This window comes from Oculina patagonica, chromosome 6 (assembly GCF_052425735.1).
Source record: "Oculina patagonica isolate OP01 chromosome 6, crgOcupat, whole genome shotgun sequence".
NCBI lineage: Eukaryota > Metazoa > Cnidaria > Anthozoa > Scleractinia > Oculinidae > Oculina > Oculina patagonica.
The window spans coordinates 34731446-34757953 of record NC_135763.1 but is presented as its reverse complement, the minus strand read 5'-3'; the positions used below and the strand labels follow the sequence as shown (position 1 = coordinate 34757953).

Sequence of the window (26508 nt, the reverse complement as noted above, 5' to 3'; positions counted from 1 at the left end):
TTGATCAAAATCTAAAGTAGTCTTTAATCACATATCACATGACTACAAAGTTTGACGCAAAAAAAAACAATCACTTCAATGCCCTATCACTGTAATACAACACCCTAGACTTTCAAATGTTACATATTTCAACATATGGAGAAACACAACAGTTTTTGTAATGTTTGAAGGCATAACTACTATGATGCAATGAAAATGGTATATAGCACCATGTTGAAGTTATGATGTACAAATAAGCCTTTTGCTTTTAAGTTGCAGCAGTTGTTTATGTATAAAGTCCAAGATAAACTTTAAAAATCCAGGCTACTTTCGACGTAGCTAATAAACAACATGCTTATTTGCTTTGCTTTTTTTGCTTATTTTAGTCAAACAACAACAGCGAAAACAGATGAAATAAAGTTTTGTAAACCCAAATTTTGCCAGTATTTACTTAATGGTGGCTAAATATTTTACTTCTTCTCTACTAACTTAGTAACAAGGGCTAGCATCAAATTACTTTGTTGTCTTGCCTGAATACTCATCATAGCCTGAAAATCCTGCATTTGTTTTTGTTGCTGCTGCTGCTGATTCAGCATCACTTGCATGAAGTTATCTTGCTTCTTTGACTCGACCTCGAGCTGCTGTTTCTTCAACTCCAACTCCTGTTTTTGCAGTTCCTGTGACTGTTCATTTTTTTCTCTTAGAAAGCTCAGAGTGTCACTGCCGCTTGATCTTTTCTTCCTTCTTTTTCCTTCGCTCTCATTCTCATCTGCTTTCCTTTTCTGCGTTTGTCCAAGTCTTTCCATTGCCTTCTTTCGAATGTTCTCAGCATTTTCCTTGTCCTGACTGTCCTTTGCTTTCTTCTGGTTATCAACAACTCGTTGTTCGGTCTCGGCTGCATCTTCCTTCTCAATTAGTTCCTCGAGTGCCATTTCAACTTCTGTCATATCAGTTTCGATTCCACTTTCTTTTTCTTCTCTATTCAATTTTTTTCGCAGCTCTCTTGAAAGCAGGTTGTAGCGGTCTCTAACCGCCCTCTTGTCAACTTTGAAATAAATTTCTTTTATTTTGTTTAAATTATCAGCGACTTCTTCCCATTTGGTTCCTCTCGCCACAGTACTCTTTCGTGTCCCGGTGAAAGGATCAGTAACAAGTATTTCTCGGCACAGCATCTGGTCGTGAGACGTAGTCCACGCCATAGGCTTCCTGAAGATTATAACCAAAATCAAGCACTTGAATAAAATGAAATTCAACTTCGCCGTAGAACTGAGCAAAAAGGAACATCAAACTCACTGTCGAGTCGTACAAATAAAGCTAAAAATCGAATTATTCTCTTGTTGTGCTCTGTTCGCTCGACTAAAACACTCAAAAAATTCCTAACAGAACTCTACTCACACTGGTTTGCTTTTCTTGTTTTCCGCGGGAAGGCCGGGAGCACTCATGGCGGCGACTAAAATACAAACAAAAACACAGTGAATACTTTTATGAATATTTCTTCCCATTTCAAGTCGTTTGCGATAAAATTATGATTAAAATGTTCTTAATAAACATTTTCATCAGTATGTCCGAAAATAAAATCGATTGCAGCATTCTTTAAGTCAAAACAAAATCAAAATACTCACGTTTTCTTCACGACGGCAAAACTGTCAAAATGCCGTCCTCGACGAGACCACGACGGTAAACACATGAGACAGGAGCAATAGTGCGCATGCCCGGCTGGGTAAATTTACTTCCGGTAGCCGTCCTAGCTGTTCCCGTCCTCGTATCTTAAGGTCCCTAATTTTGTGCGAGATTTGGCGTTGTTAATGGATACAATGGGAAATCTTAGAGAAGCGCTTGATGCTCGAAGTTTTCGTGGACAATTTGAAGTCGAAGGACAAGACGCTGTTCAAAATCTTTCCGCTGTAGACCATACAGGAAGAACGGGAAGACCAAGGTATCTCATACACCGATTTCACAAATGGCGGACGCGCGGAAAAGAACTGGTACTGAAGCATGAAAACGAGGCGTTTTAGGATAAACAACTTTCGTGTTACAAGGGGAAAAGGGAAAATTACAGGAGTTTTGAAGCTCTCCACCGTTAAATGGGGGTATTAGATCGCTTTCTAGGTTGATTTCGAGATAACCGAGTTCGAAATAAGTTCGCGGTCTAATATTTGTCGTTTTGTTTCGGGTTCTAAGCAAAACCCTGGGCTGCACATGGCTTGAAATACGGCGGGTCGCCAAACATTTTAAACCTCGGACTCCTCAAGAAAGCTCCGGTATCCAGACGAGTGTACACATTTTCTTAAGGATTTTGGTGAGTCATTGAAGAATATCGAAAATAAACACGCCAAAATGTTTTGCCTTTGTAAGCATACATGTACGTTGTGAAAAAAATGCGTAACAATGATTTTTCGGGCCGGTTTCTTTATTTTTTTCTGGTGAAATAACCATACGTGATCACTATACATACCTGAAACGCATCAATAAAAACGTGTTATTCTCAGTCGAATTTAATAGTAGTTTTTTTGGACTTAGTAGGAGTAGATTTTTGCATTTTAGAAAAAAAATTGTATTCAAATAATTCAGACAGACTGAAGCGGCTAATTCGATTAAAAATAAAACATCAGTTGGCTCCACGCAAAGGATTTACATTAAGTGAAGCGGACAGTAAATGTTCAACACAATCTTCAGTGAACAAGATCATCACAATGTTCCCCAAGTCATGAAAGAAAAATAAGGCTATTAATTCTGTAAATTTAGTGAAATCTACTGGAATTCCTTCTGCAGCGTCGAACGACATGAAATTTAATCTCGGGAAGAAATTTATCACGTGCTAGGCAACTACGACGAAGGTCCAACTGATAGAACAAATATTCACGCTTTCGCTTCATTTTACAAGCTTTTACGCCTTCCGCATTAATTTATATAAAGCTGAGATTATTGGAGGCGATTTTTATTTATTTATCAAGTATTCTCAAATATAATGGTTTATTACAAAGAAGAAACATATCATAGCATTGGAATTCAATACCGGTAGTCTCCGTCTTTTTAATTATTTGTCAACATTTCAACGATTTGCCTTAGCACAACAAAGGTATTTTGTGAAGTAAAAAAAAATAAAATAAAAAGCGAAGGAATAATAGTAAATAAAAATTGCTTAAAGGATATGTGACCGGACAAGGTGCCTGAAGTTGAAGTTTGACTTGTCAAGTCCCCATAACGCTGCTGTTATTTCAAAGCCGGTCTTCGTGCTCTACTAAAGATCCGCAAGGAGACAGAGTTAGCATTTTTCGTTTGCTTTCACAAAAGTGAAAAGAACATACCTTGACAGCGTCTGGAAAAGAACATACCTTGACAGCGTCTGAAAATTAGTTTCAAAATCGGTCCGTTTAAAATTTTACCGGCCAACAGTTGTCGAAGCTTCTTTTGAAAACAAAAACTTTAACTCTGTTTCCCTGCAGATCTACGGTCCCTTTCTGCTTGCAACACGGAAACAAGAATAATTAGTAGACTGTAAACTCGTTAAGAATTCCTTAATCTCGAAAATTTGGAAGGAAAGCGGTCTATTCTCCCGTTTAACAAACAAAAACTTCAAACTCGCGTAATTTTCACTCTATTCCCCTTGTAACACGAAAGTTGTTTATCCTAAAACGCCTCGTTTTCATGTCTCGTACCAGTTTTTTTCCGCGCGTCCGCCATTTGTGAAATCGGTGTATAACTGACACTCAAATTAGAATGCTCAGAGAGGAAGTAATTCACATAATTCTATGAAGTAATTCACTTACTAGATTATCCAACACGTCATTAGGAATGTCATCAAAGTTGTTGCCAAGAGGCATTTCAAATTCTACTCTTCTTCTTCGTAAAGTTATTGGAGAAACTCTCAATAAACGTGCCACATCAGCCCATCGAAATCCTTCCTCTCTGAGCATTCTAATTTGAGTGTCAACTTAACTTGATCGGGCCGCGATTCCATCACTCTAGCTAACAACAACCTCACAGTTCGTTCATAATCGTCAAGTCTGCGACACCAGAATTCTGCACTGTCGGCTTGGTTGGTTGACAAGTGATTTCTTGCTCCTCGTATGACTCCCACCAGAGAATCGAAAAAGGAATCGATGTTTGGTATCCACCGAGCCGCCATATTGTTTTGCTGCGGGATGCGGGACAGGTCATGTAGACTTACATGCAATACTGACCGAAATAGAACGCATGAAATATATATATCGAGAAAAGCCCGCGAAATATGTATATCGAAACTGTATCCAAATATGTGAAATCATTTGATTGTAATATACACAACGAGAACAGGTCGCCGGATTTTTGGATATATATATTAGTTTTGGACATACATATTGCACTTTGGATATATATAATGCAGTGTGGACATAAATATGGCAACTCGATAAATAAATATCACTCCTCGACATTTTGATCCTGTTTGACAAGCATACTTGCCTATTGATGACTATCCAGCTTCTGCCATTTGGCATATAAGAGAGTTCTGAAATAGGGGAAGGGGTATAAAATCCCATTTTCCAGTCCAAATCCCATTTCCCAGCCTATTGTTTTCCTGTTTTTCCAAATCTTAGTTCCAGTTCTATTGTTTTTTTTTTTGTTGGTGATTCCCAGTCCCAGTGACCCAATTCCCAGTAAAAATTTGCCCGAATCTCAGTTTCCATTTAACCCCTTCAGGCTCCTCATAAATTTCTGAATGCAGAAGAAAGAAGAAGTACAATTGCAGAAGGTTATTATCCGTGTAAACTATGCGTTTTTACACTGTAAATGAAATAATTGTTCGCAGAGATCTTGTGCCTCAACAATAGATTGTGAAAATTTTTAAAAAGCCAGCTGCAGCAACAAGTCACGAGTTATAATTTTTTCAATTCAAAACATTCCAGAAACTTCTTACGAAGTTGTTTCGCTACTTAATTCTCTACAGATGGTTTTTTCTTTAGAAATTAAAATTCAGCAATACTGCTGATACAGAGCTATACAGTGTGTAGGTACTTTAAGCAAAAGTTTGGACTGGGAAAAATTAATTAAAAGATGAAATTAAAACCCAACATGCACTAAATATAACAAATCCGAATGTTTTTACTTTGAACAAGCCGTCTGTAAGGCAAACAGTTCTCGGAAAACTTGAATTGTTAAGCACTTGATTATCATGTAAATGCACTGTAGGACGATTGGACGCTGTCAGGACAGCTGTAACTTTAGGGCTATTCAGCTTGTGCCATTCGGCATATTTATAAGGTCTCAAACTCCGCTGTGGTGGCAAACTCCAATATAGCTACAAGAAATAGCCCAGCAAAATCAAACACTATGTTAGAAATTTAGTTTTCTTGGCGGGGGCAACTGCCCCCGCCGCCCCCCGCTAGGTACGGCCCTGAGTTGTTTTTAGTCTTTTAAGGTTCTGATTCTTTGCTTCAACTGAAGAGCTGAGATTAGATTTTGAAAATATGGAAGAACTTCAACTAAGGAAGACTATAATCTGTGCAAACAATGCGTTTATTTTACTTTAGTAATTGTTCACAGAGATCTTTGCCTCAACAATAGAATGCGTGCCGGAATTTCTTGAAAGCCAGCTGCCGAAGCACATACTGAGTTACGGGTTATAAATTTTTAAATTCCAAACATACTAGAAACTTCTAAGAAGTTGGCTTGCTGTAAATAACTGAATCGCTTCTCGAGTAGTTTACTGATATAACTCAGCAATGCTGCTAATACAGAACTATCGTCAAGTACAGTGTGTAGGTACTTCAGGCAAACAGTTTGGACGGGGATAAATTAGTTAACGGATGAAATTAAAAATCTGACATGCACCAAATATAACATAAACGACTGCTGTTACTTTGAACAAGCCGCCTGTAAGGCAAACAGTTCTTGGAAAACTTGAATTATTAAGCACTTGATTATCATGTAAATGCACTCTAGGACGATTCCGGCAGGGTGGATGGACGCTATAAGTAGAGCTGTTACCTATTCAGGGCTATTCAGCTTGTACAAGAGAAAAGTACTTGTTTTTAGTCTTTTAAGGTTCTGATCCTTAGCTTCAACTAAAGAGCTGAGATAAGATTTTAAAAGTATGGCACACGAACGACTGGGAAGAGAAGAAATTCTAGAGAAGTTTATCATCAGTGCAAACTATGGTACACCCAATGCATTTCCTCACGGAGCTGGTTCAGCGGTAGTCCTTAGTAAAGTTTCGTATAGAAATGATGATGGTGATAGCTGGTCCATGGTTGGTATTCACAGAAATCTAGTACATGGGATCCATGCAGAGACGAAGCTTGTTCAGCTTCTCTGGGAAACTAGCGTCAATGCAAGAGAAATCAAAATTGAACTAATTCAGAACTACTCACCATGTAACGACCAAGCCAACGGCGCATATTGTGCGCAAGCAATTGTTGATTTCAAAATGGAGATGGAAAATCAAGAGAAGCAGATCGATATTTCCATAACGTTTGCAAACTTTTATCGTACTGTTGTGTATCCTAGAAATGATGAGAATAGAGCCAAGCAAAACACGAATGGATTACGACTGTTGCGTGATAATGGGGTGAAGCTACGATTGCTTTTTTTACCAGAATTGGTCCACTTGCTGTTTGACGACCAGTTTGTCAGTCTTAACGAAAATGATCAGAAAGAATGTTTGAATCGAGCAAACTCGGAAGAGAGAAGGGCGAGGGAAAATTTTGACAGAAATCATTATTCGGTCATCCTGGACTGGGTTAATTTTGCCAATCAAGACTATTTTGCAATGCTCGGACTCTAAATTTAAGAAAGAATTACGGCATAACATTACCTGAGACAATGACTGCTCTGTCGGATCAGTCGGTCTAAATAATAATACAATTAAAAGAAGTCGGTCTGAACGAAGATTACTCTGTATAGGACAAGTTTTGGCATCGAGAAGTCTTATCTGGGAGAGAGAGAATAGATTGACGCCTTTGATTAATTTTTAACATTTATGGTAAATACTACATGTGTGAAGCAAACAGAAGGTCTTTATGCTTGAATGCAGTTTTATATTTTACTTGTTATCATTCCTATGAGCATCTGAAGTGTTTCGTATATTAAATGATATTGTTAGGCTAGACTTATTTTTGAAAATTGCACGTATCACCTACCGCAAAGAAAACTTTTAAACGCAAACTTTGTTTACTATAACACGAAAATCTACTTTAAAGTCAAGTTATTCCAGCCATAACGATCTTTTGTCCTAACGATAAGTTTTTGACAAGTTCAACAACAAAGTTTCGCCAAGGATTTTAAGTAGTAGATAAAATATGAGCGGGAGATCTGTATGGGCGTTTACAATGGCGAGCCGATAGGCGAGCCATTGTCTGAAACGGCCATACAGATAGGACGCGAATATTTTATTCTACTTGTGAAATGAAAACAATAAATTGAATGCAAAGTTTTGTTATGCGAATCAGTAGAGATCTGTATAAAAAGTTAATGAATACTAATTAGCTGAGCAGGAGTCTGTATCAAAAGTTAATTCTATTGTTTGATTTGTATTGGGGTTTATAGTTGTGTACATGTGATCTGAATACAGTGCTGGGATTGGTTTGCACCCTCATGAATACTTAATGAATTTTACAAGAAAGGAAACAGGTGTGTCGTTGAATCATTTTTGTGTTCGCAACAAAAAATATGATTAAAATCGATAAACATAATTGAGAAAGCAGCTAAAAATTCCAGTTTTTGGCAGCCAATATTAATTTCCAAATTCAGTTTCGCTCAGCCCCCCATGTTGTAGCTATTTGTTATTATTAGAGGGTCCTGAAGGGGTAAAATGGGAACTGGGATTTGCCTATTTTTTCACTGGGAAAATGGGATTTAGGTAACTGGGACTGGGATTCGGAAACAAAAAATGGGAATGGGAAGCATGTCCGTACATGACTAAACCTGCATATTTGTGTGGCGTTTCTTACATGCAACGTGTGCACTAGGGTAAAAATAGTTCGCTAAAATAAAAAATTCAACTACGCAACAAATTAGCGCGACATCTGCAAGAAAAATTGTCGGAAACTTTGTCTAAAGCCATAAGTACTAAATTTTTGAATTTAACATCTGTGCGTGCGTTTCCAAAGGTGCTGTCGATTATGGTTTGGTTTCTTCAGCTTCCCCCCCCCCCCATTTTTGGGGGGGCGGGGGGGGGGGCTGGGGCTGAAACAATTTCTGAGAATGCGCGTGCAGGTCAATATTAATTTCTGGACTCGCTCAACGACGCTTATGCCTGGGTTCACCGAAGGGAGAGTTCAGGGAGTGGACTACATTTAGGACAATCAAAACAACAAATATATTATGCTTAAGCCCGGTTTTCCATACACTGGGAATTTTACTACTGGGAATGGGATTTGGACAAAAAATAGGCTGGGAAATGGGATTTGGGCAAAATTTGGGCTGGGAAATGGGATTTTGTACCCCCCTTTCAGGACCCTCTTATTATCATATATATAATCTCAAACCCGCATCTGATCGCTAGTTATGGTCAAATATAACACACTTTCTGACTCGATGGCTATTACTGATGTAACATTTTTTTGTCTTCCTAGTAATTTACAGTGTAACAAGAGAAACAGAAAAGAGGTCTTTGATTACATTCTTGTTTTTTGATCCCTCATTAAGCACGAATGTGCTCTGTAATCCTATAGATGCGGCCCATTAATAGTGACAACCAACTGTGCGAATGTGAAAAAAAATAAGTTGAATTTTGAATCGCGTTTGTATCTTTCATGTTAATAATCTATAAGTAAATAATTTCGGTACTGTTAGTTAATATATAAGTGTGTTCGTCATCATCGTATTTTGTAGAGTTGTTATCGTAAGCTAACTATATATTTATCTATGATCGTAAGTTATTTGTAGGTAATTTATTCTTCTGTAAGTAACTTTAATGTAAGCAGCGTATATTATTGTAACTTGTTTGTTTGTTAGTAATTGTTCTAGTCTTGTAGTATTGTCAGTACGTTTAACGGTTATAATGGACAATGTTGACGCGCTTCATGTGAATTGTCGATACTGTTAGTTATTTTAGTATGTTTTGTAATTGTTGTGTCAAATGCTGAATAAAACAAAATAAAAAAAAGTAAAAATAAAAATAAAAAAGTTGAATTTTGAACAGTTACTTTTGACTTAAAACATCAAATTACTTGTGACCGTGTAAGACAAAGACATGTTTTGAGTTTTGAATGCACCGTTTACAGCCGGCTCAGTTTCGGACCATTTAGTGAAGACTTCAACTTGCAGGCTCTTCTCAGGTACGATATATATTTTTGTAATTGATGAATTTTCTTAATTCTATTTGTATACAAGCCGTCAGCAAAGTTTGCCTTGTGTCGTTGTACTTACATATGGGAGAAATCAGAAGTCATCGAAAAATCATATCCATGCGTGTTACAAAATCTTCCAAACTTATTCTTGCACTTTTTCTACGCTCTAAAAGTCTATCTGTCTGATCTTCCTTGTAAATGACCTAGTCCAGGCTTGAACCTCCCCACCCCTTCTAAATTCGGGTGGTGGGGAGAGGTCCTCACATGGCACTGGCGGGATACTCGTAGTACCTCAGTAGAGGGTTGAAAACTGCTAACTGTGACATTAGTTTTTTAGCGGTAAATCTGATTCACGCAAAAATCAGGATTTGCTCATTTGGCAGTTTTCTGTTTACCGTTGCCATGGAAATATCGATTACCTTAAAAAGTATATTAAATCAAATTTTAATCTAAAACTAATACGTGGTGTAATTTTCATATCGATCCGAGTGAGGGAAGGTCGCTTAAAGGCCAATTGCTAATTGTAGGTATGGCCCAGAAAAAACTGTAGGTAGCCACCTTCGAGACCTCTAAGAACTTAAAGCTCTAAGCAAGACCACTACCACGAATCTTTATATAATTTGTTTTAAATACTCAAAAATATCCCTTCTTAAATCAGGCCACCAAATAAAAAAGTACTTGCCAAATTGTAATACCCCAACCTCCCCCCCCCCCCCCCCACCACCACCACCAAAAAAAAAAACCTTCAATCATCCCCGTCACTTGAAATCCCGAGTACCATCTGTGGAAAAACCGTTTGGATGGCTTTATCTATTGACACCCGAAGTGTTACATTGTTATGGTAACATGACAGATGTTCAGCCTTTTCATATGCATAATATTGATTAATTCCCAACCATTGAAGCCGAAAAAAAGCGAGCATCTTTCCAACTTCGAATTGCCGTGCGTGGGTTCCCAGAAAATGAACTTATCAACAATAAATCTGGTTGTGATATATCTTTTTAGATTTAAGAGTCCCACAAACTTGTAGTACCTGACCACAAAGAACAGTCAAAATTAGATTTTGCCATGGCTAAGTTTTAGGCCAAAAACATTCTTCCACGTCAGACCATCTGCACAGACGATGATTTTTGTTCTTTTTTTTTTTACAGGAAATTAAGTTTCACAAAAACGTTTTTCCAGAGCAGATTTCGCGAAGCCGAAGAACAGCGAGCATCTTTCTAACCTCAAATTGCCGTGCGTGGGTTCCCAGAAAATGAACTTATGAACAATAAATCTGGTTGTGATATATCTTTTTAGATTTAAGAGTCCCACAAACTTGTAGTACCAGACTACAAAGAACAGTCAAAATTATTGGAATAAAAAAAGATTAAATAAAAATTAGATTTTGCCATGGCTAAGTTTTAGGCCAAAAAATTCTTCCACGACAAACCATCTGCACAGACGATGGCTTTTGTTCTTTATTTTACAGGAAATTAAGTTTCTCAAAAACGTTTTCCAGTGCAGATTTCGCGAAGCCGAAGAACAGCGAGCATCTTTCCAACCTCAAATTGCCGTGCGTGAGTTCCCAGAAAATAAACTTATCAACAATAAATCTGGTTGTGATATACTTTTTTTAGATTTAAGAGTCCGACAAACTTGTAGTACCAGACTACAAAGAACAGTCAAAATTATTGGAAAAAAAAAAGATTAAATAAAAATTAGATTTTGCCCTGGCTAAGTTTTAGGCCAAAAAATTCTTCCACGACAAACCATCTGCACAGACGACGGCTTTTGTTCTTTATTTCAATTACAGGAAATTAAGTTTCACAAAAACGTTTTTCCAGTGCAGATTTCGTCAGTGTTTGCAAGCGTTAGCCATGTAAACATAAGGTCCCGAAATGGCAACGTCCTAAAACGTTTTTACCTCGAACCAAAAAATCAAAATGTATCCAGCAAAACCATTTTTCACCAAAGTTGTGATGAGCGTGTTAACAGCTACTCTAGCCTCAGTAGCTGTACTGGGTAATGGTGTCGTCATCGCTGTCATTGCTCGGTTCAAATCGTTACGAACCGTTCCGAACATTCTCGTCGCTAATCTCGCGCTGGTGGATCTGTTTAACGCAGTTATTAACATGCCGCCGCATGTAATCTATGTCGTTTTAGAGGCCAGTTGGTTTAGAGGTAATAATAATGATATTTAATAACATTTAAGATTTCTATGGCGCAAATTAACATGTAAATATGACCAAATGCGCCTTACAAATATATAGAAAAAATAAAATACTAAGAATATAAGAGTTTTAAAAAATTAGCTATTTACAATAATTTACATATGACTAAAAAAATCCTAAGAATATAAGAGATAATAATAAAAAAGAAAAAAAAACTATTTACAATAATGTACATATGACTAACAAGAGATTAAAGCCTAAAAATATAATTAATAGATAATAAAAATGATCTTACTCATGCGCTTTCCTAAGGAAAGACTTTGGCAATCATCACAAGCTTCTTAGAATCGACTCTTCTTGATGCTCAACCTTGCATCGATGCTGGCCATGATGACAAATACCTACCTGGCCATTTCTTTTGACCTGAAGTACCTTGCCTGGAAGACGAACAAGAAAGCTCTGGTCTGTGCCTTTCTGATCTGGTTCATCAGTGTCGTCTTGGTGATGTTGTTCTCAATCCCACTACTTGATATTAATCTCGGTGATGCTCATGTCACTGAATACAGAGCAGAGATCTACAAGCAGGGGAAGCACTTTGTCGCGTCGATTATGGCTTTCTTTATCATCTGTGGCGCAGTTGTGTATTATCAGACGGCCCGCGCAATACAAGAGAAGGAAAAGGAGGTATTAAATTAAATATATGTTTTTTAATGTACCTCTGGCCATCCCAATAAAATTTTTTGTTTCCCATCGCCCGACCGACCCATTTTTTTCGAAAAGTAAAAAGAAAAAAATCCAGATTCACTAGTCAAAGAAGCAAGTACCGTTAATGTACAAGCACACGATCTTGTATTATTAACAACAATTGGTATGATGTGATGTCCATGTTGTCTTTAATTAACATCAATACTAACTTTTTTTAAAGGCTGTTTAGACATTTGATAGTCGTGTTGATATACATCTTTTATAACGAACGAAAAGATCACGTTTTTGAGTTCACTTTGTACGTGTTTTTCAAGTGTTCATTCTTTTTTTCTTTTCTTTTTTTGCCCGACCGACCGACCGACCTACCATCACAAGAGACGAGGCGATGGGAAACGAAACAATTTTTTTGGGATGGCCTCTGTGGTATGATAATTATTTAACAAAAATCACTCTATGAGCGGTTTTATTTGCCAATGAATTTTCCTACGCCTGCCTAAAAACTGAAAACGACATGAATTTTTTGATGAAAGTTTTAAACATTGCACGACGCCTTTGCGTTTTAAATTTGCATTGATCATGGGAAAAACTTTGTTTGCGTCAAATTAAATTTATGCGTGTACAAGGATTTTTGTTTTCAACTGTTGTCTATTAAGCAGATTCAGTCTAAGGTCGTTTCGTGAAGACTAAGTGAACAGGTACAGCCTTGATCATCATCTCCCCACTCTTCTCGGTTTGTTTTTTTACTTCCGGAGTTCCTTCCACCTGGTACTGACGGTACTGGTGAGGTTACCCGCAGTACCTTTTAGGGGTAACTGTGCTAACTGTGTTCCATTTTCATGATTACTATAAATTACACTCTTTTTTTATAAGAATATTGTTTTTCCGACCCAGGCTGAATATTCTTATTTTTTTCCGATTTTAGGCTGAAAATATTCTTATGAACATTCTTAGTTAATACCGCTTGACATTTCTGTTTTAGCACGTATTTGGGTATCAATTACAAGTGTTAACGTTTGGTGTCCAGATCTGTAATCGTGTTACATTGTGCACATGTACCATTCCTTTTCGTTGCAGCCAGCAAGATCAAGATGTCGCGTCAGACGACACTTGGCCGTTTTGGCTTTAAACAAAGCATTTCTCACAGAGATACAGTGACGGAAATGAAAATACCTGATTTTGTTTCAACGTACTAAAAACTATATTCTTTTCAAAATCTCAGCCTCGGGTTTATTCTTAAAATATTCTTAAAAATTCGCAAATTTCAGCCTCGATATTCTTAAACTAGATTCTTATAAAATAAAAAGAGTGTATACTAGATTCGTTTATACTATACTAGCTAACTGTGTTCCATTTTCATGATTACTATAAATTATACTAGAGTCGTTTTCAAATAAACAGAAAGCGAAAGCAAGTTGTCCAGAATTGAAAGAGTCTTAATATTTTCTGGGACGTGACACGTGACAGACCAGCGTCAAACTATCATTCATCGATAAAATATTCTTCATTTTTTCTTCTTAGGGGTAAAAATAAACTTAAAGCAATCCCAAACTAAAGGTTTTTTATCTTTTATGTTTTAATTCAGAATAGATTTCCGACCGTGAGCATTCCCGTCACTCAGCTATGTACCCCTAGGCCCTCCTCGGAGGCAGCTTTCCCACCAAAGTTAAGAAAAAACGAAAATCGAGCAGGATGGTCTAGACCTAACGTTTCTTGATTTTAATGACATTTTGATAAGTAATAATAGCTAAATCATAAGTTCTTACGAGTAAGATAACGGTAAATAGATAAGATAGTACATAGGTATATTGTAACGGTGTCATTGGTATATATGCACCGCAAATTTGTATATAAGTCTGTAAAATTGTAAAATTTCTGTTTGCAAAACAGTGGCAATAAATATGTGGGAAAAAAAAAAAAAAAGATTTAATTTTTCTCTTTTTCTCCAGGAGCGAGTAGTTTGCGTTCATCACCCTCTGTCGTTGAAACATTCTTTTTCGAGAACGTTACAAATATCAAAATAACTAACGATGTACACAAATCAAAACTCAGCAAAGTAAGACAGAGATTGCGCTCAATTTGGTCAACCAAATACAAAATGATTAGTGCCGGTACATTAAACACAAGGCGATAGAATACAGCTGCTGGGACAATTGAACGATTTACAGCGCTAGCATTTATCACGTGGTACCATCCATGAATGGACAAAGTGAAAAACACAGCCGCCAAGAACCCAATAGAATGCCCCTGGAAATCATCAAGTTCGAGGATGTTCTGGGCAATGTCTGGCCTTATAACAAAAACGAGCCAGAAAAACAACTGAAACACTCCGACGACAAAGATGGCGGCACTCGACCCTCCTGATGTAAGACTGCGGAACTTCAAGATTCCTGTAAAGACCTCTTGGAAGAAAAGGCCCACTGAGGCTCCTTGCGTCTCGCGGCACCATATTACTAGGGTGATCAGAGAAAGTAACGTGTCGAGGCCCATGAACACCAGAGCGAATGAGAGAGGGAGCATGTCCCTGAGGACCAACATTAGCAGGATTCCATTCACGTAGAGGACGCGCGAGAAGACAGACCCTAAAATGGCCCCATGCTTGGGGTCCTGATGGTTGGAGCGCGCTGATATGATGACAATGAAGCCAATTACGAGTACACCCAGCCCGATAAGGCGAAGGTACCCCTCAGTACGGCCCAGGAAGTCCAACTGTAAAAGGATCTTCCACAGTTGAGGCCAGACGAGTAAGCTACCTCCACCGACAACGTAAGCGAGCACTGAGGACCACTGGGTGAATTTCTGTGTGTTCGTCATGGGTTCTGTTCTCGGAATTGACATCATGAACATGAACCAGTCACAAAGAAGCGCTTTAGCAGTCGTCATCTTTTCGTCTGAAAAAACAAAACAGAGATCAAATATTATTTAGCAAGTCCATTCATAACTGAACAGACTATTCATACGCTATGCCAGGCTCATTCCCAGTCCCTACTTATTTGTTCCTAAAGACGATAAAAGACTGGGCGGAATGAGGCGAGGGCTGCGGGGCAGGCTTGATTTCACCGCGGTCAAACGTCTCAGGCAGGTTTTCCGGCTTTCCATTTCGCCGTTTTTTGTTCAAATTGAAGTGTTATTACGAGCAAGGATAGATAAAAATAGTTGCCGAGTGAAAGCATAATCCCATTCCCTCAGGTAAACCAGTTTTTTCACTTTTTAAATGTTTCGCATCCGAACCAAAGGTGCTTTGAAAAATGGCGCCGACAAGTCCGCATATAGCTATTTTCAAACACGTAGAACTTTTTTAGTAAAGCTCCAAAAAACTTAGTAAACCCTTAGGATACCGGTTATGTATCGAACTTTGAACTGTGAAAATTAAAATCTTATCTTTGCAGTACTTTTCTTATTTTTTGCATAGTTCTGTCGTTTGACCGCGGTGGAGATGCAATGCGCACTAGTCAAAACCGCCTCAGGAGCGACTGGGAACGAGTCTGACGCTATCCTGTAAGGGACGGACCATTAGAAAAGTGATGGGGGGGGGGGGTGGGGAATTTTCGGCTTGCACGAATTTTTTTTTATGTCCATTTCTTGTGCAGGAATTTTTTTTTCGGGTGAAACCCTCTGCTCGAATTTTTTTTTTTAGCCAAACGTTTTTTTCTTCAGACAAATGCCATGTTTTGTTACTTTATACCATAAAAATGCTGTTGTTCATTGACTTCATCCTTTAGGGACTGTCAATAAGTACCGAGGGGGGGGGGGGGGTGGTCAAAGAGCGGTGCAATTGGAAAAAGTGGAGACCCACCCCTTCCTTCAAGCTCAAAACACTCACCCCTGGGCGGGGGTTGGAAATTACATGATCCAACCCGGGGATCCACCCCTTTCTACAAAAAATAGTTACCGGTAATAAAGAAAAAGTCTGTTTGATTGTCTGTAATGGATTTAATAGAGGTTTTTGAATTGATGTCAGCTTTTAAAGTGCGATCCCAATCATACGCCACCATAATTGTCCCTAATGGACACTGTAATTCTGTGACGAGCTCAGGCCTTCGAAAAAAAATATGCAAATAATTAGCTTAGCGGAGATTGAATCTCCGCTAAGGTAATTTAGATTGGTAACATAAGAACGTAGTTAGCACGTTGAACTACCGCAACGTACAGTGAAGTGTCAGTCATAAACGTCGCGGCTTCTCTGTAGAGAAAGAAAAAAAAAAGATATTAACTGGAGTACGGGGTTGCCTAACAAGAAAACAGCAAACATCGAGGCAAGTAAGACAGAATAATCATTTAGCGCGAGGTTAATATTCTGCCCACAGATAACAAGAGCTCAGTAAAGAACTCACCACCTAAGTAAGACAGAATAATTTAGCGCGAGGTTATATTCTGCCCACAGATAACAAGAGCTCAGTAAAGAACTCACCACCTAAGTAAGACAAAATAATTTAGCGCGACGTTATATTCTGCCCACAGATAACAAGAGCTCAGTAAAGAACTCACCACCTAAGTAAGACAGAATAATTTAGCGCGAGGTTATATTCTGCCCACAGATAACAAGAGCTCAGTAAAGAACTCACCACCCAAGTAAGACAGAATAATTTAGCGCGAGGTTATATTCTGCCCACAGATAACAAGAGCTCAGTTAAGAACTCACCACCCAAGTAAGACACAATAATTTAGCGCGAGGTTATATTCTGCCCACAGTTAACAAGAGCTCAGTAAAGAACTCACCACCAAAGTAAGGCAGAAAAAAATTAGCGCGAGGTCAGTAAAGCGAAATAAGTCAACGCGCGATTAGCAAGGTTTAAGCACCGCAAGCTGATTATTATAGCAGTGCTTGACATAAGCGATCATTGTGAAACTGAAAACCCAAGTTAAATTTTATATTCCACAAATAAAAAAAAATAAAACTTACCATTGTGCGGTGTTTGTCTTGCTTCTATCTTGGATGAACGGCGGGCCGCGCTGTTTGCGAATTGCGTTACCTTATTATTTCCCGCCAGAATAAATTAACCCGGTAACAGTAATCATTTAGACGAAAATGCCGAATCTCTTTTCGTTTATTAGGCGAAACCCTTGCAAAATCTTACAGGGCTTTCCTGTTTCGCATTCATCCACACGAGTTTTGCAGTGTAGCGAGTACCATGTAGCAAAAAATGAAATAAAAACATGTCTTAAATTGGTAACAATGATACTCAATTCATGTCGTGAAGACTGGCTACTACAACAATAGACTCCTTGAAAGCCCCGATCTTCACACATTCAACTTGTTTCCGCGTGCAGAATTACTGTTGATCTCGCTCTTAACGATATCATTTTCGTCGACTCGCTTTTACATTTATAACTTACCAAAGTCGACTCATACTTGCGGCTGTCCGTCGGATATCCAATGTCGTATAGCTTCATATAGCTGATACAAAAACACCAAAACGCCGCCTCAAACTTGACCGTGTTGCCAAGAAAACTTATGAAACTGGACTGAATCATTTAAGGTCGCAAACAATACCGATATCGACAGTTTAGCAAAGAATATTATTAAAGAAGATACACCAGCACGTTTCGAAACCGCAAAAGCAGAAACTGCGTGACACAAGAAACATCACGTACACATAGCTAGGACCGGTTTCATTTCACATTTCCTGGCATGCGGTGACAAGTTATGTACAAGATTAAAAGACCTCCTGGATAGAATTTTTTTTGAGTGCTATTAAAGCTTGTCATTAGTTTCTTACACATCTTCTTTCGTTTCTTAACACACCAAAGCAGGATGAATTTCTCAATCACTTCGTATAATAGATTTGTGTTTTTCATATATTTCTGTGAAAAGTTCGTGGGAAAACTTAGACATAAACATATAAAAAAACTAAAACTATACGTAACAAAAATTCATAAATAATCAGGCCCGTAGGCTGGTTTTTGCCCGGGTAGGTTCGTTTTCTTTTAGAACGGACCATTAGTTACCAGTGTCCCACTAATTTAAAAAAAAAATACCGTTACTGAAGAAGATTTTCCAGTTGTAGTCGACGGGGGTGAAGGTGGGCGTAACAGCTGACTACCGTGTCTAGCTCCACGGGGGTATCGTAGTGAATGTGCAGAAGCGCAAGGTTGGACAACCTTTCTTTTCCCATTGACGCTCGCATGTAGTTATTCAGTCGTCGCAACGTGCTTGCACTTCGTTCACATTCGCATGATGTTACTGGTATGGTGCAGGCAATTTTTAGAAGAATGCTGATGTTTGGAAAGAGGTCATCATCACAATCTTTGATTGCCACTGCAGGTGAAGCTGGCCTTAATTCCGGTTCCATCGCCAGGTATCGACCTCTCCATCGCATAAGCTCCATTTCAAACATTTCAGGGGAGGGGAGATCATCATTGTACTTGTTAACAGCTGCTTCAAGATTAACATTCTTTGAACAGAGAACACTTGGTACGAGACCAAGCAGTGACGCGGCAACGGTCGCCGAAGGTGAAAACTGCTCATTGATGCACATGATGATGTGATCAAGGAGAGGAATTGCCACGTTTCGTTGGAAATAAATTTTAGGATTTTGAGCCTCGGTATTGGAACGATGCTGTTGTCTCGACGTAATTCGAGGCATTTCGGCAGCAGGCCCACCTTTTCTGCCATTGCAACACTTTGAGTGTAAACAGCTGAAAAGGTTTTGTCACAATCTTCCCTTTGTTTTCGGTAGAAACTAGCAACTTCTGTGATCATGCCATGGGCCTCCACGATGTCAAGAGCTGCTCTCTGTAGCTTAACCGTGATTCCAGCCAGGTGCGACAAATATTGGTACACTGCCATAAACACGACAATGAACTCAAAGGACGTAATACTTGCCAAAATTTGTTGGGCTTCATTACGGTTTTCACTTAAAAATATTAAGACAAAGAGAGAAAGAAATTTTAAGCAACAGCAAGAAATTAAAGATAGGAAGCCACAACTCTCCAAAATCAGTGAGAACGAGAATTTAAGGACTCAGAGCGCACTATCTCATGTACTTATTCGTTTGCCAGCTGGCCTTATCCTGATGGCTTTTAAATAAGAATTTTGTTTACCCCGCTACCGTCATGACGTGATTCAAAGTCATTTCTTTTAATTTCCTTCTTTGCTCTACTTTCCACAATGTCACGCTGTCCAGGGGAATTGGATGTCAATTATATTGTTTGCGTTAGGCTTCAGAGCTTAGCTTCAGATATATTTAATTTATTTATACGACCGCGACATATTCAAATCGGTGAAATCAACATCAGTTATAACTTGAGTCACACTTTGCTAATGGTTCCAGTCTGAAAACCGAAAAAGAGGGGAATACACGAGAAACGTTTGAAAATTAGTCGATATTGTTGAAAATCAATACAAATAACGTCAGTATGTTTTTATTTTTATTTTATTATGCGCGTAGGCCATATGTATGCTGTACCATTCAGACCGGACCTTTAATGCTGTACCATTCAGACCGGTACATTAATGCTACACCATTCAGACCGGACCTTTTCAGGCGGTGGGGGGGTTCGTCCGAACCCCCCGAACCCCCCCAGCCTACGGGCCATTAATTACTGCAGAAATCCTATTTGACCGGAATTGACAACATAAACTAAGACCACTGTATATCGTAACATTCATGTTTGCAATCTGTTTGAGAAATGAGTTAACTAGTAAGCAATCTACGCAGGCTAGAGAGAGACGAGCTAAAGGAATGTTATGATCACAATCCATTAACGGGGGGTGTGTGTGCATGCTACCTCAGAAAATTTTGAAATTTCTAGGGTCGGAAATACTATTTTCAGCGTTCTCCACCATATATTTCGTCGAAAAATAGATCTCATCAAGTGTTAAATGATGGCAGGTATTATCAGGTATTAATAGGACCTTTCCTTCTGCACGAATTTTTTTTCTTTGCCTTCCCCTTTGCACGATTTTTTTTTCTTGCCATTTTGGCTTGCATGAATTTTTTTTTTGTTTTTTCCCCACCCCCCCCATCACTTTTCTAATGGTCCGTCCCTAAAACGGCGCCGTTGTCAACGGGAAATAGAGTAAAAAATCGCGAGTAATTAAGAACCTAATTTTTCCAGGTTAGCCTAAACAGGTTCTTACACAAATTTAGGCTATTTAGGTTCTTATTTTTTTGAAGAAAAATATACATTGTTGCTAATAGAACTTTTAGTGTTCAAGTCGGCCTATTATTTGTATAAAATTTGCATACCACGATGATATAAGTGTTTATGTAAAAAATAAGCACTAATCATTCAGAACATAACATTTTATACATGTACAGTAATGCCTTTTCCAAACTTATTTTCCCAAAAGTAACTTTTTAATCAATTCTAGAAAACAAGAACTTGTTTTCAAATTTTAGGCTAAAGAGGTTGTTATATACAAAAGGGGTCTTATTTGCCGATTTTAGCCTAACAGGTTCTTAAATGTTAAGTTCTCACTCGCGGGTTTTTACTATATAGACAAACTTCACGGAAAACTAAACACAATTACAGGTTTCCCACCCAACATCTCTCACGTGTCATCAATAAGAATCATTTTACTAATTTCTTAAGGGATTGTGTCACGGTTGAGTTTCATAGTCTATTTTATTAAATTTTGCCAAATACTCGCTATGAAACTTAATATTTGCGAAGCAATTATTTCTATGAGGCATCTAAATCGCCAAAACCTTAGCTTAATAACAGCCAAATATGTCTCCCGGGCATTATAATTTAAAGTTACAAACAACTGAGGCAATCCTTTTCAATCTTTTTCAATTGTTGTCCATCCGTACCATCTTTTATATGACCCTTCTATTTGCTGTGCTACTGAAATGTACCTTCACTGTTCTAAGTGCCATTTTTACACAGTTAATCCCGATAACTCGAACCGGCCTCAGTAACTCGAAACTCCCGCTAACTCGAACCTTCTTCGATTCCCTCTCAGGTCATGTTCTTACTAATTTTACCCTCCCCCGATATCTCGAACCTTTTTCGATTTTCCTCGTTGAAGGTTCGAGTTATCGGGATTCAACTGTATTTCAACCAATTTGGTGGCCATTTTCCGATGCCTAAATTTGGCTAAAATCCGTGACCCAGTTCCCATGTTTAAGTTTAAGTAAATTTTATGAAAATTATTTGAGATCGGACTCCCTGAAATAAAACTCCCATACTAACTCTGTATTTTGCGGTCGTTTATCCATTTTCAAAAAGGCGGATTTTCCCGCGATAATGCCTAGATCTATATCCCAATTCGCTTCATTCTGGAGTCGGAGTTATTACCAGTGGCGACCTAGCTTCTCTAATCCCAAGGATTACGAAGCGGACATTATCACTGATTCTGATCCTTACCCCCAGATGATCCGACAGTGAAGCACCGCTAAGAGGAATTTACGACCTTGCTAAGGCGATCGGACCATGTCCCTCATTAACCATTAAGTTTAAGCGGAGTACAAGATAACACCTCCCCAGAGTTTTAATTTGGGTTGTAAATTAATTCATAGACTCCTGCAGAGCCTAATAACACGGTAAAGCGAGCACTCATTGAACCCCGAAAAGAGTTACCGTAATAATCAACGAATTCTCAAACAGGATGTCAAAACAAAAAGCACTGCTATTAATGGCGTCGGCCATATACCAAGGAAATAGCCTCGAGAAAAAAAAACAAGGGTAAAAGTGGTAAATGATGGTTTATTACATAAAAAAGTTTGTACAAATAGAATAATGCGTAAGGGTAAACTCTTCAAAATCAATATACCCACCCGTATTGTCATTACTGACACCAGTATGTCAGAACAAGGACACGTCATGCTGCTTACATGTTGTTTAGCAACTTCGGAGCGCGCGAAAAACCGCGGGTGGACTCGCTTGTAAATATTGGGGCAGAATGTGGCCATTAACTTGTACTTGTTACTAGTGAAATTTGAATCACGAATCATCTACGAAGTGCTTGATATCTTTGCAATATAATAAGCCCAAAGCTTTCGGTCATTATTAACATACGTTTCATCAAGATGTTTACATTTTTTGTCGGCAACTTTTGAAACTGTTTTAATTAGTGATCTCGTGTTTTTTCAAAACAACTCCAACAAACACAGTTTTTGACACGGGTCAGTTATTTCTTACGAAAATCAAATGGGCCTTGAAATTTTCAATTGCAATGAAAAAGGTTTTGACAAACCAGCAAAATATTTCTTCGACAAGAAGGTCCAAGAACTGCTCAACGATGAAACTAAAACTGAAAGATTCTCGGCTTCGTTTAACTTCGATGCTTATATTAAAAAAACACGGGTAAATTAGCGTACTTCATTGTCTTGCTAATCGTAACCCCAAGTAAAACAGTTTAATTTACTTCGTAAAAGGCAGATTTCAGGCTTCGCTGAGTAACTTTTACTTCCAGGCTGCAAGGCGCGAAGCATGAGAGTGCAGTGACGAAAAAACAAGACGGTTTCTTTTTATTCGTTTGCCGCTCCGGGTTCGCCGTCGCGCTCCGCGCTGTCCCGCTAAACTGCCTGTTCAACACCCTGTGCGCTGTTCGTTGTTGAATCGTCGCACCGCTATTCGTTCTAACATTCTAGGCTACATGTTATCAGCTGTACGTTTAATCTCGACAAACACAGCGAGACATGAGTTTTATAAGCATAGTTTCCCGGAGAGGCGACTGAAAAGGCAAAATTCATAAACAATCAACTTAACATCTATCGACGATACACCGCTCCATAAGCCTTTAAATTGATCAGGATTAGATGCATTGTAGCTGCCTGAAAAGGTTTTTTTCAAAGATGGCTTAATTTTTTATAAAAAAAAAAACGCAATATGTAAAGTGTCGACAAAAAAGGGCTGATCGCTATTAATATGAACTTCTCTGCCACGCGATTACTTTGGAGTGTAGTGATTGTTGTTACTTTCTTTGACGTTTAAAACTGAAACATTAAAATAACTATTTATAGATCAAAAATAAATCACATATTCTCTTACCAACTTTCTCAGTTCTTTCACGTTGTGTGGCAAGTATCTTTGCCCAACTGCCGAAATTAGCTTCGGTTTAATCAACAAAACGCCAGAGCAGTAATTATTCGAATTGATTTTACACGCTATGCAAATCTGTGCCCTGTTATAGTCTATCACAAAGAGGGGGCTAATTAAACGTTAATTTGAATGCAACAAAAAAAGAAAAAAGAGCTTTGACATGACTTGAAGCCGACGTTCCTTTTTTGTGGGCATGATTATAAACTAAAGAAGACCTCTAATAGAATAAATTAAATAATTGCTTTTTACGCAGCTTCCCGAAGCTGAAAACTACACAACAAAAAAACTGGCGGAAACCTAATTTGCACGACATTTTTATTAGTTTTAACGCGAAAGAGCTGAACGTGAAATTTAAAATGCCCCAAACAGAATTTTCCTTCATGTTTTCATTCATCATTTCTTTGTTGGGGCGGTGAATAATGAAAAGAGGGCGCATTTGTAAATGTTATCTTTCCATTGCAATCATCGATCCCAGCTCTTTTGTTTCTAGAGCCTTACTAGCGTCTGGAATTTGCATAAAATCTTATTTTTCCCCATGCCACTCACTTTTAAAAATGATGTATTTTCATTCCTGCTTGTCATTATGTCGACTGTGTTTATTTGATGGTATTTACTTCACCTGTACAACTCAAATTACTACGATTCAAGGCAGTGGTCGCGTGTTAAGAAACGATTTGGTGCTGAATGTCAGGTAAGGCGAAATAAATATTACCAAAAACAAACTGAACATGCTAGTACAGTCGTTTGCTTTATTATGGAAACTAGTCCTTTGATTAGTGCTTGGTATCAGTAAATGGTTACCGGGGATCAAAAAGGGACCGTTAGAAATGCTATTGTTATGAAGAAAATAGTCACTCACACTTCCTGAATTTTGAACCTAGTTAACACAAGAACATGACTTTGTCGTGTAGATTAAAAGTGGGTTGTCGTTTGTATCACCGCTAAATGTAATAACAACGATAAATGTAATACCAACCGCAAATGTAATAAAAATTAACTCTAAATGTAATACTAACCGCAAATGTAATAAAAATCAACCCTAAATGTAATAACTTACCCCACCGTAAATGTAATACAATTCAACGCTAAATGTAATAAGCTGACCAACCGTAAATGTAATACAAGTTAACCTTAAATGTAATAACATAGTGTTAAAAGCTCCCTTACGGTTACTGGGCATCACTTGATTCTCGGTGATTTTTTGTGAACATTGCCGAGGTTCTGTGTAGTTTCGGTCAAAGCTTAACTTGGAACTTCTTAAAATTTCCGAAGAAAATAGCCCTTCTGATGTCAAACATTTGCAAACAACATTTCCAACATTCTTTGCAGCGGATCGCGCCATTACATAGCCCACTTTCGAAAATAGTGGAAGCCTGGGCGGGAGAAGGCGTGCGCTCAGTGGGATCGTTTGGGGGCGCACAAGGTTGAAAATAAACGCGCGAGCTCCCCCAAACGATCCCATAATTGATCCCCAGGTATACACAGTGGGCTATTATTAGAAGTCCTTCTGGATGCATTCAAAAGATTTTGGTGAGAGGGTAGTATGATAAAACAGATAACAATATATAGATGGTACAGATTATATAAAACAACTTTAATAGCAACAATACTCATTTATATATGAGATACTCATTCAAATGGTTAGACATTCTAGTCTTCTCGGAAAAGGACGATAAACCGTAGGTCCCGTCTCCTGTATCTTCAGTCTTATAACAGGGGACGTTAAAGAACCCACACACTTTTTGCAAAGAGTAGGGCACGAAGCTCCCGGTGTTGTGGTCTGGCCTTTACAGTTGTGTAGTAAAATTACAGTACGTGAAAGCGCATTTGAACATATACATATGAAAAATGCGCTATATAAATACATTATCATTATCATTATCATTATATATAATCATATATTCGTATTAAATAAACGTATTCTCGCCATTTAGTGCGATTACTCAACTTGTTTGTCAGTAGAAAACAGTAAGAAACCTGCAATTTTCAAAACTTTAACCTTCAACAATAACAGTCTATCAAGAGTTTTTACAACAAACCGTAACAGAAACGTTCATGACAGTTCAGGTCCTCTTAATTTTCTCCATCCATTTTTTCAGATGATATTCCGAATGTAGAACCGTCCGCCGATCCCAGTACATAGAAGTCTTACCCACGCATTTATCCACTGAGGGAGGTCAATTATGGTCTTGAAAAAACGAGGAAACTCGCTTTCCCACGTGTTTTTCAAATCTGCCGCATGCTATGGTAGCCTACGCATGCATCCTGATCAAAAAACAATCGTGCGTATGTGCTCTAAATTTGGACCCGTTTTAGAAAGAATTTGCCCTAAATTTGATATAGTAACTAAGTCAGTCTTTTTATACCCCGTTGTAAACTAAAACGCACCGAACCATGCTCGTAAGCTAACGATGCGCAACACAGGGTGCAATAGTTTTAAATCGTACTTTTAAAAGCAATCTCTCATTGAATAATTTCAAATGGCTGCTTTCGTGCGTTATAATAGTGTACCCCATTTTAGGAAACGTCTCTAAAATGGATACCCCGCTCTGACTCAGGAGCTCCAAAATCACGACCCCATTGGGCGGCAAATACCCGTATAGGTATTGTATGGTAGTAACCCCCGGGGGTAATCTGCGCCTAACGGTTAGTTAGTAAAGGGGATTGACCGTGATTGTGTAATCCGATAATCTATTGAAGTGATATCACTGATATCACTGATGATATTATTACATTTAAGGTTAACTTGTATTACATTTACGGTTGGTCAGCTTATTATATTTAGCGTTGAATTGTATTACATTTACGGTGGGGTAAGTTATTACATTTAGGGTTGATTTTTATTACATTTGCGGTTAGTATTACATTTAGAGTTAATTTTTATTACATTTGCGGTTGGTATTACATTTAGCGGTGATACAGTCGTTGTTTGCTTCATGAGTCAATTTCGCATCAAGAACTAACCCTGTAGTTAAGACGGATCATTCAGTTCATATATACGAATTATTTCATATACTTTACGTCAACCCATAATTAAGCGCTTCAGTTTGGAGAAATAGTACGCAAAAACCCTGAATGGCAACTCAAAACAAATTTAGAGCCCCTATAACCGAGCTGAGTAACGAGTATAGCCGCTTATGGTATACGGGTCCATTCTCGTCCCCAGAGCTGCGCGTCTCTTTTAGCCGGCTGAGCCTGGGGCACAAGGAACAAGTGGCTCTGGAAACACATGATTTGATTGAGGAGATTTTCTAACAATGAGGGGACGAGAACTAACAGATAAAAGCATTTTCGTTTTGAAATTCTTGTTGGCAATTTTGGACTTCGTATACGTAAATTTCAAGAAGTTCCGTTCCTTTAAAAATTTTCCGTTCGGGCAAGCCATATTTTTTTTACCATTACATCCCAATCTA

At 38.3% G+C, this 26508-nt stretch overlaps 4 protein-coding genes across 4 annotated transcripts in view; 1 reads left to right on the top strand and 3 right to left on the bottom strand.

Moving 5' to 3' along the window:
• Positions 1-26508, bottom strand: part of LOC144656473 (uncharacterized) — a 228987-nt gene that overhangs the window by 66109 nt on the left and 136370 nt on the right. The window lies entirely within an intron of this gene.
• On the bottom strand, positions 450-1202 carry LOC144658995 (uncharacterized). Its single transcript, XM_078519517.1, has one exon. It carries the CDS (start codon positions 1176-1178, stop codon positions 450-452), a length of 729 nt encoding a protein of 242 aa, XP_078375643.1. The 5' UTR covers positions 1179-1202.
• Positions 11031-12097, top strand: LOC144658053 (prokineticin receptor 2-like). The gene is given in 3 exon segments (XM_078518377.1): positions 11031-11411; positions 11714-11745; positions 11747-12097. Coding segments are annotated over 3 exon segments (621 nt in total). The 5' UTR covers positions 11031-11173.
• Positions 13896-23120, bottom strand: LOC144657026 (uncharacterized). The gene is made up of 2 exons (XM_078517314.1): positions 23045-23120; positions 13896-14994 (listed from the first exon to the last, which is right to left on the bottom strand). Exon 2 carries the CDS (start codon positions 14984-14986, stop codon positions 14030-14032), a length of 957 nt encoding a protein of 318 aa, XP_078373440.1. The 5' UTR covers positions 14987-14994; positions 23045-23120; the 3' UTR covers positions 13896-14029.

What these genes read in the sequence shown, in the direction of transcription:
- LOC144657026 (XM_078517314.1), bottom strand. Translation starts at nt 14,986, where the DNA reads ATGACGACTGCTAAAGCGCTTCTTTGTGACTGGTTCATGTTCATGATG.
- LOC144658995 (XM_078519517.1), bottom strand. Translation starts at nt 1,178, where the DNA reads ATGGCGTGGACTACGTCTCACGACCAGATGCTGTGCCGAGAAATACTT.